Source organism: Diaphorina citri, unplaced genomic scaffold, assembly GCF_000475195.1.
Source record: "Diaphorina citri unplaced genomic scaffold, Diaci psyllid genome assembly version 1.1 scaffold1558, whole genome shotgun sequence".
Classification (NCBI taxonomy): Eukaryota; Metazoa; Arthropoda; class Insecta; order Hemiptera; family Psyllidae; genus Diaphorina; species Diaphorina citri.
Genome location: NW_007378984.1, coordinates 65,311 through 74,952, shown reverse-complemented (window position 1 = coordinate 74,952; position 9,642 = coordinate 65,311). Strand labels below are relative to the sequence as shown.

Genomic DNA, 9,642 nt, shown 5'->3' with positions numbered 1-9,642 from the left:
CACAAGTTCGTTCTAGTCTCTATGTGATATCCTTTGCAAGACTAGACTTGTTTGAGTGCCACGAAGACTATTTACTACTTCTGAGTACCGATATGACTCCTGACCACCCTCTACAATCGTCTTGAAATAGTACCTATTATAGCATGAGTCATTATAGGGATGTCATGCACACACTTTGGGACGGTCACGCGAGTAGTACTAGTGAGGTCGTCCTTCGTAGATGTGGTATGTAGCCGTGTTACTTTGAGGTTAGCACGTCGTCATAGAGTCTTCAAGCAATATCATCTCCTATGGAGTTCGGTCCGACCCTATGCGTTACGACAGTGAGAGAGTTCAATGTACGTGGCGTAGTAGGTGCATCGGTCTCAAGATTCTACAGTCTTTTGGATCAACCACAGATTGTAGAGTTGCCGCTAACACTTTACAAAGAGGACATAGGATCCACACTCCTACTGCGAGTCAGATACGTATCTGGAAGTGACAATAGAACTCTAGTGCGTGCTGGTCGAGACAGTGACAATGCAGAACTCTAGTCCCTTCGCACCCGACTCGCCTCTACGGGGGTGGATGCGTTTTATAAATCGCTGTGTATAGCGTTTGTCTTGAGTTGTATGAGAAAGATAGCTATCTACTATATTCACTCCTACGCAAGGTTGTGTACAATCGGTCTCCCCGCGAACGAGTGGATTCTTGTTCTCGTACAAGCGGGCTCGGCACGCTCTAGGACTCCTCGATTTTGGCCGCTTGTAAGTCCATTAAGCATCAAGTGCTCGTCCAATTACGATTCCGTATAGTGTATCTCTGCTTGAACATTATCATTCACCGCTTTCATCGGTTGTAGTATATTGGTGAATACGTTGGAACGTTTGTTAACAGGTTCATCCAGGTAGCGTATGTCTGTGATGAGGATCTCTTGGGAAGCGAGGTCAATGTCCTGTGATCTATCTGAATAGGATTCTATTGTTAGTTTACTCTTGAAGAAGTTGATACATGCTAAGGCATCCCCTCGCTCATGACTATGCTGTAGGGTGACACTCACATCCATAAGGTCTAGATGTGTTGAGGTCACGGTCCATGTATTGCCAGAGCCTGGTTGTTCACTAGGATAGGTATAGTAATATTCATTCGCATAGGCATGGATTTCATCAAGACTCTCGCCTATATTATAAGTGAGTAGCGCCCGGAGTAGCTTGTACTGGGGGAGATCAATAGAAGCTGCTAGCTTGGATAGAACACCTTTGATACTCATATCCGGTACTTTCTTACTGAAGTGACTCATCAGATTCCGTTCTACTTGTAACTTGAGTTGACACTTCTCACTGAGTAATGCAGGACCTTGCTTCTCTATCCAGTAGTTATTCATCGTCAGGAATGCATGGACACACTGAGGACTATCAAATGCAGTAGGATGTCGCTTCCCCATGTAAAGGTCCATACTCATGAGTTTTACCCGGAGTACATCTAGCAGACAGTGGGGTCCTTCATATGCAGGATTGATTGTACTAATAGTTCCCGGGTCACCGGACGATTTGAATGTGTTCTTCACAACCAGTTGTCCCAGGTCTGCTATAAGTAGCTGATCATAGTTAGAACTTACAGGGACGAGGATGATGGGTGAAGCAGCATGTATCTCTAGCAGGAGTCTCATGCCAGGACCTTGATCTTCAACCCACTGTGAGGAGGATCGGATCACACCCAGTAACTTCTGCAACTGTTGGAAGTGTCTGAGAAACGCTTGTAACTCGGCTACAAAGCGTTGTGTATGCGTGTAGATAACACACGGGAGATCTAACTTGAGATAGGTATCGTACAGTCTAGAGTGACGTCTATCTTTATCTGAAAATCGCTGCACAAACAGTTTCAAATCAGAAGAGATGAAGCGTTGATTATACAACGTGCTGAACTCTGGTGTGAGATCAGACAAGCTGAGTGACCCAATAGTTCCCTGTAGCGTCACCACCGCGCCTAAGTTTGCATAGTTAGCGCCTGTCATGCGGCATTGGAGCGCGGAGACATTAGCGCGCGCTACTTCATACTCTGTCTTGTTCAGTACAAGGGAGAGAGACTTGACACCTATATCCCATTCTGTTTGGAACGTGATGGTCTCCTTGTCTGGACTCAGATAACACTTGTCTCCCATCTCATCGCTGGAAGGATAAGAGAATGCCGGTGTATCCAGTGTGCTAGGTTCACTCGCGTCAGGGACATCTGCTCCGGAGATGCCGAAGAAATCCAGCACAACTACCCAGGACTCTACATTCACTACAATGTCCAAACTATTGAAATCCACAGCAATGCTACGGTTTACATTAGAGTGATGGCTGCGTGGTGCACTTGTATCATACAGGAGTACATTGATATGGACCAGGTTATCCTCCCGGAACATATTGGGTGACATCTTCTCCCGTGGTGAGGGCGGGGGTGTCTGAGGGCAGAACTCGGGAGGAGGCCGATGGTTCCCGTACCCCCCATAGCGTGGTGTCTCTCGCTTCTCTTTACCCTTCTCACGCGCGGATTTCTTCACATGGGTGGCGCCGAACACGGTCTCGGTCTCCAAATGATCAGGGAGGGAGTTGGTCAGGCCTGGTTTGAGCAGGGTCTGTGAGGTGGTGACAGGGCCGGACACATCAGGGCAGGACGTGGACAGGAAGGCAGACGGTTGAGGAGGCAGGGATGGTTCACAGCTTGTGTTGGAGACGACGATACAGCGATGCTTGGAGTCTGGTTCTTTCAGGAGATCCTCCATGATGAGAGATCGTAGCGACATCTGTGAGTGACATAATAATGAGGGAAATGAGTGTAGAGTTAAAAGTGACATGAAAGATAAAAGGGCTAATAAAGCCTTACTGTATTATGTTTTTGAAATACAGACACTGCATGTCCTACTTTTAAGACCGGTTTTAGCGTCACCTATGTTAAGCTACGCCGAGCAAGGCCAATAAATGGATGGGTGGCTTGAACCTTATATTGGGAATAAAGGGAGAACGGGCACTAGTCTTGATTTTAAATCATTACATGAAAGTAAAATCAAAAAATCAAATTAAGAATGATAATAAACTGAATATTATACAAATTAGGTAGGTACATAGGTACTGCTTTTCTCTAATCACGATCGAATAAACTACGGGCTAAAAAAAATCCCGGAGGGACGGGCCTTGTTCGCTTTCGGGACGATAGAACCTTAGCAGTTACAGTTCCCCTATTGGTACAAGTAGGGCCATCGGCTTTAATAAACGCCCTTGGTCCACTGCGATCTGGTTAGATCTTTTGTGACATTGATACAGTTCCCCTAAGGCATTCTCTTCCATCCAAAACTTACCTGAAAATTCTCCTGTCTCTCTGAACTCGTATATCCCGTAGCATCCAGATCAGAGGCCAAGTCGTCTATAGACTCATGCATAAGCGACGCAATGGTTTCCCGCTCAATACTGAGCTGTATCACCGTGTCGTGTAGCACCGGCTTGCCCCCATCACGACAACTGTACAACTTGTCTATACGCAGGAGTTCGTATTCTGATTGATTCCTGGAAACAGTTGTAAATGCGAATTCTTCTGTAAATAACTTCTCTTCTAAGCCTTCTGTAAATACCTCTTTTAGTCCTTCTGTAAATAGTCCTTCAAATAGCTTCTCTTCTAAGCCTTCTGTACATAGTTCAGCAAATTCCTCTCTATCTAGTCCTAACGTTAGTAGTTTGCACAAACCCACCAGCGCGAGACCCACATCACTAGTGGGCCTCAAAGTGAGTTCCAACGCTCCCACAGTCCCCACATCAAGTCAATCGGGGACAAAAAGCAAACCTAGTATTAAAAGTTCCCTAGCGGACGCAACTAAATCCATGACGAAAACTAGTGATATCAAATCTCCCACTGCCAAAACTGAGTCGGTAACCCAGCCAGCTACCAAAGATTCAATAATACCCAAGTCAGGCGTCAATTCAGCACCTAAATCAGGCGTCAATTTACCTCAGTCAGGCGTCCATTCAGCACCTAAATCAGGCGCCAAAGTGAATGAGGTACCTAAAACCGGGGCGGCCACTTCCTATAAGCCATTTTCTGCCTCCAGAGGACCTCTAAGTGGCAATACAGTAAGTAGCTACACGGCCAAGCCCGTCAAACCGACCGTGCCGCAACGGCCGACAAGTGTAGTGCCCGGCCTTAAGAGGCCTGACCTTATATCCAGCTGTTCCACCGGAGGCAATGTGGCAACGTCTCCCGATGTGGTGAACAAACCGCGATCCAGTGTTGCCAGCTTGCAGCAGAAGTTTGAAAATCTGTGATCGAGTTAATACTTTGATCAAAGTAATACCTACTTGTTATTTGTGATAATCTGGTCTTTGCCCAATGGGTGCTTTGATTCTGGTCCCTTCTTAAATCGGTCTTAAAACCAGATCAAATCGGTCCTAAAACCGGATCGAATCAGGTTTAAACCCAATCGGATTTCTGTTTTCAAAGTCCTCTTTAATATCAACTGTCATATCAGAACAAATTTGGACCAATGGCTCAACCATGAAAATGGTTGTAAAAATCATAATTTGTACGGTCCAAAAACACCAACCAACGTAATTAATCATTATTATGTCATACTTAATCCTCCAATTACGCTTTAATCCACTTTTTTGTAAGAGAATTTTTTATCCTAGAGAACTTTAACAATCCCAATTTAAGATTAAACATAAGATTATGGTTTCTTATACCGCCCGATGTATTTTGTACATACAAAGTCATACTAATCTTTGGAAAAAGAATTACTGAGAGGAAAGAGCAAAAGCGGGTTCGATTCCCACACGGGGCGAACTTCGAACAGATAAGGTTCGTTCTCGGAACGGCTGGCTTTGTGCCATCCTATGCTATCCTTCTCTCTTCGCTTTCTTGCTCGTTTCTTCAAAGATATTCAATATTGTAAATATCTTTCTTTCTCCACATTTCTTTTTTATACTGCTATCTTTTTACGTTTACGGACACTCACGTTCTAAAAAGTCGTGTGATGTTCACACACCAGTTTAGTTTTTCTTTTCAATTACCTATATGATGTCAAATTCACTATGAACAAATTTAAGATGTATTTTGTACATATTTTTTTATGTAGGTAGGTATAGATAGATGATATATTTGTATTTAGTTTGGTGCTAGACAAGAAGTATTGGAATTCCATCTTAATTGAAGGGTAGCTATCTTTTAAGCACTAGGTGGTGGGTTCGATTCCCAACCGCAACGAACTTTATCATTAACAGATAAAATTTGTTCTCGGAACGGATGGCTTTCTGTCCTCCTCTCTTCGATTTGGGGAGATCCCAGCTATTACAATTCCCTCTATCAAAGATGTTTTGCCCTCATACTCAGGTTAACATTTAATATTACTAGTCTGTTGAATTTAATGCTAAATCACTTTACTGTGAAAAAAAAAAAAAAAAATGTCAAGTATACTGATGTCTTCATTTAGTTAGAATATGATTTGCTATAAATACATTTCCAATGCAATACAAATTATTTTAAAAAATATTTATTTAAGCCTTCTTTTTTATTTACCCATCTTTTTTGAAAAAAAAAAACTAGCTCTTACCGTTCTCGAGATATTTTGTTTACAGACAGACAGACAGACAGACAGACAGACACACACACGGACCAATGGCTGAAACTTTGGAACTCTAGGGACCTCAAAACGTGTTTTGACACTAAAAACTGACCATCAAAAATTTGACCCGATTACATTACTTTCCTTCCCATAGGATAAGGAAAGTAAAAAAATGACAGGATACCTATTTTAGGGAAGAGAAAGAAAAAAGTGAAGGTGGTCTCAGATTAGAGATTCTTTAACATAATTTAGATTTACATTATCCATAGGTCTGCAAGTAATGAGAACATTTTTTCAGAACAATCAAATTATTGAATTCATTTTTCAAGAATTTATTTCTATATTTACATGTTGTTTTTTTTTTTTTTTTTTTTTTTTTTTTTTTTTTTTTTACAAAAGAAAAAAATCTGCTAGGACTGTATGATTTTATGTAGCTTCCTAGACAACTAGACATTTAATAGAAAAGACAGCAAGAAGCAAGAAATATAAAAATACCTAGTATTTACTTATTTATAATGAGTACTTATTTCTACTGAACAACCTCCGTGGCCGAGTGGGTATCACACTCGGCTTGCACGCCGGAGGTCCCGGGTTCGAAGTTTTTTTGGCTCTGTGCTTGAAGTTCGGGGTGCACTCAGCCTCAACTTTGACAATCTTACTTCCCTCACAGGTCCAGATGGGGTCATTAAGCATCTTTTTATATTCTAAGTGCTTTTCGAGAAACCCAGCCCTGGGAAAATCCTAAACACTTGTCTATGGGGTTGAGTGGATTGGAACACATCACGTGCCTTCAGGCACACTTCATTGGTTTGAATCATTAAAAACTCCTTTTTCTATCATTGAAAATTCTCGAATTAGTTAAATCTCTCATTAAGTCGTTGGTGAAATCCACCATAGGTATTCTATAGAATGCCAGTAACCTAGTAACATATCCAACTCACGTCATATTACTCCGCAGTTTGGTGTTGAGCGAGTACAAGTTCATGTCTCGTATCTCCAGACTATACTTCTGTTTCGCGGACACGGCACTGGTCCACATGTCGTTATTATACAGGTCGCCACGGATGGGGATGTTATCCTTGTTGAGACAAATGCGGCCCAGGTGAGCTACGAAAACTTGATGTGAGGTTGCGTTGCGTGGTAGAACGCATACCGGGGAGTCCATGATCAGGTCCAACCTGAACAATAAATGGGGGTGTTCAGTGAGAGGCTTGTCTGGCTAATTGAGAAGTTTAATGAGAATAATATTGTCCATGATCAGGTCCAACCTGAACAATAAATGGGGGTGTTCAGTGAGAGGCTTGTCTGGCTAATTGAGAAGTTTAATGAGAATAATAATTATTTTTTTTTTTAAAGAGGTTTGACAGAGGGAACTCTAACTGTACTTTTTTAAGCGAATGCAAATATCAAGTTTTTTTTTAAAGAGGTTTGACAGAGGGAACTGTGACTGCTAGACCGAAATCGAAGAGAGAAGGAAGACAGGATAGGAGAAAGCCAGCCGTTCCGAGAACGAACATTATCCCATTAGGATAACCCGCGGCCAAGCGCTTACAAGGCAGACGCACTACCAACTAAGCTAACTAGGCTGGCGTTGAGAAGTTTAATAAGAAGTTTATTCATTACAATTCACAATTATTTCTTTTTCAGAATAAAGCCCTGTAAGTGCTAATTTCTGAGTAGACTAGCGTCTGACTGTGGGACTATAAACAGGGAGGAGAACACCTAACCCTAACCAGTCTAGCTATCCGGCAGCTTTCAAAGGGTTTTCTCTGCTTTTAAAGAATAAGCACAAGTCCTCACGATGGTTGACCGCGGTTGAGGACAAGCCAGCCTGAGTGAGGCTAGAAAAAACCAGATACGTGATTACCTAAAACCTAGATGCTCACCCATTTGGATAACAACCACCCCCAACGTTGCTTAACTCAAGTGATTCGACAAGCTAGTTAACTTAGAGAGTATACCTGCCTTATAAGCGCTAGGTTAAGGGTTCGATTCTTAAAGTTCATTGCTTCGCAACAAAAACACTTTGCTTCGCAACACAGTGAAACAAAACACATTGCTTCGCAACAAAAACACTTTGCTTCGGTACACTGTGAAACAAAATGTGTAAACTATATTTTTTCCTCTTGCAACACTTTGTGTATTAGGCTATTAGGTTAAAAACAGAGCATAGCATAGCGCATCGAGCAGGTAGTTTAAATCAGTTTTTCTTAATGATTTCTAATAATTATTTAAGTACCTTGATATAATGGCCTCCCTTGGACCAAGATATGAGATCCCAATCCACCGTGTCTACGAAGCACAAGGTAGGATTCTTCATGATGAGTACAGAGCCACGCAGGATGTCTGTCAGATGATAAAGACCAAGCTCCTGAAATGAAGAAAATGAAGACACACGATTTCACATCTTTGTCAAAATCTAAACATATTGATACAAGTAATAATAATAGTGCTTATTTATACTGCTCGAATAGGACTGAAAAGTCCCTTTACTCCAGCAGTAGGCTACTACTATTATTGTGGTCAAATTCTCAAATTATATTGAGGATAAAATTCCATAGCTCGGCTGGGATTGAACCCACGCCCTCCTGTTTACCAGGCGAGCGGCGAGGGAGGCAGGTTGAGGGTTCGATTCTTGCCCAGGACTTACCTAATATTGATATTAGCAGTGGAATAATCACGTGGTGTATTACAACCACAGGTATAGTTGGTGTCCAGTTGTTCTGTGGAAGACCAGGAGAATCTGCGGTGTGATTTGCGTGGGGTGGAGGTAACATCGGACAGGGAACCATAGCGTGATATACGCCCGTTCATAGATAGGGATTGCGCTAGAGATTCAGCCCTGAGGGGGGAAATAAACAAGTGAAAATTAAAAGGTTAGCCTGGCCTAGAGTTGGGAATAATCGATTATTATTGTAACCACAGGTATAGTTGGTGTCCAGTTGTTCTGTGGAAGACCAGGAGAATCTGCGGTGTGATTTGCGTGGGGTGGAGGTAACATCGGAAAGGGAGCCATAGCGTGATATACGCCCGTTCATAGAGAGGGATTGCGCTAGAGATTCAGCCCTGAGGGGGGAAATAAACAGGTGAAAATTAAAAGGTTAGCCTGGCCTAGTGTTGGGAATAATCGATTATGATAATTATTATTGATAATCGTAATCGATTATAAAAAATAATCGAAAGTATAATCGATTATGAAAAATAATCGGAAAATCACATTTTGGTATTTTTTTGCCGTTTTCCGTCGATTTTAGCAATATAATCGAAAGTATAATCGATTATGAAAAATAATCGAAAGTATAATCGATTATGAAAAATAATCGGAAAATCACATTTTGGTATTTTTTTTGCCATTTTCCGTCGATTTTTTCAAATTTTCGCTCATTCTCTAATAAACGGAACAACATTTCATAATCGATTATTGATAATCGATTATGTGAAATAATCGATTGTTCCCAACACTAGCCTGGCCAGTCTAGTTGGCTTGAACGGTAGCGCGTCTGCCTTGTAAGCGCTAGGTCGCAGGTTGAATTCCCGTCCGGGGCTGATTTCGTGCTAGTACTAATCAGATAAGGTTCTCGGAAAGGGGACGGACTATTGTATTCGCTTCGGTGTCTGTCAGTCGGTCGGTCTGTCCCCATAGAAGGGAGATAAGGTTCTCGGAAAGGCTGGCTTTCTCCTATCCTGTCTTCCTTCTCTCTTCGCAATTCGGAACGATAAGAGCTTAGCAGTTACAACAGTTCCTTCTATCAAACCTCCTAAAAAAAGATTAGCCCAGTGGTAACACGCCTGTCATGCAGAAGGTCCCGGCTTCGAATCTCACCATCGATAAAAGTTTGCAAATTCTCAAAGGCAATAATAATAGACTCTTGAGTGGAAGGTAACCACTAGGTGAGGTTAACGCCGGAGGCGTTCTCTACCACCTAACCCTATCAACCTATATATCAAATTAAAGGTCTTTTTACCAGGAACACGAAAATGGTGGTGCAAATTTTGTCCAGAGAACTATAAAGCCAAAAATCCAAAAAAAACTGGTTTTTGGGGCATTTTTTTCACATTATGATTTTCTT

The 9,642-nt window shown here is 42.0% G+C and overlaps 1 protein-coding gene and 1 long non-coding RNA gene across 2 annotated transcripts in view; both read right to left on the bottom strand.

Annotated features, from left to right (window-relative positions):
• Nucleotides 1-3,289: 3,289 nt before the first annotated feature.
• The window catches only part of LOC113470405 (vacuolar protein sorting-associated protein 13D-like), a 10,264-nt gene continuing 3,911 nt past the window's right edge, over nt 3,290-9,642 (bottom strand). Inside the window, exons 5-7 of the mRNA XM_026828806.1 lie at nt 8,223-8,414; nt 6,514-6,750; nt 3,290-3,524 (exon numbers count right to left, since the gene is read on the bottom strand). Of these exons, the coding sequence (XP_026684607.1) occupies nt 3,290-3,524; nt 6,514-6,750; nt 8,223-8,414 (664 nt within the window). The remainder of the gene's footprint in view (nt 3,525-6,513; nt 6,751-8,222; nt 8,415-9,642) is intronic.
• On the bottom strand, nt 3,746-5,570 carry LOC113470404. The gene is made up of 2 exons (XR_003393467.1): nt 3,988-5,570; nt 3,746-3,942 (listed from the first exon to the last, which is right to left on the bottom strand). It is a non-coding gene; the product is annotated as an uncharacterized LOC113470404 (long non-coding RNA).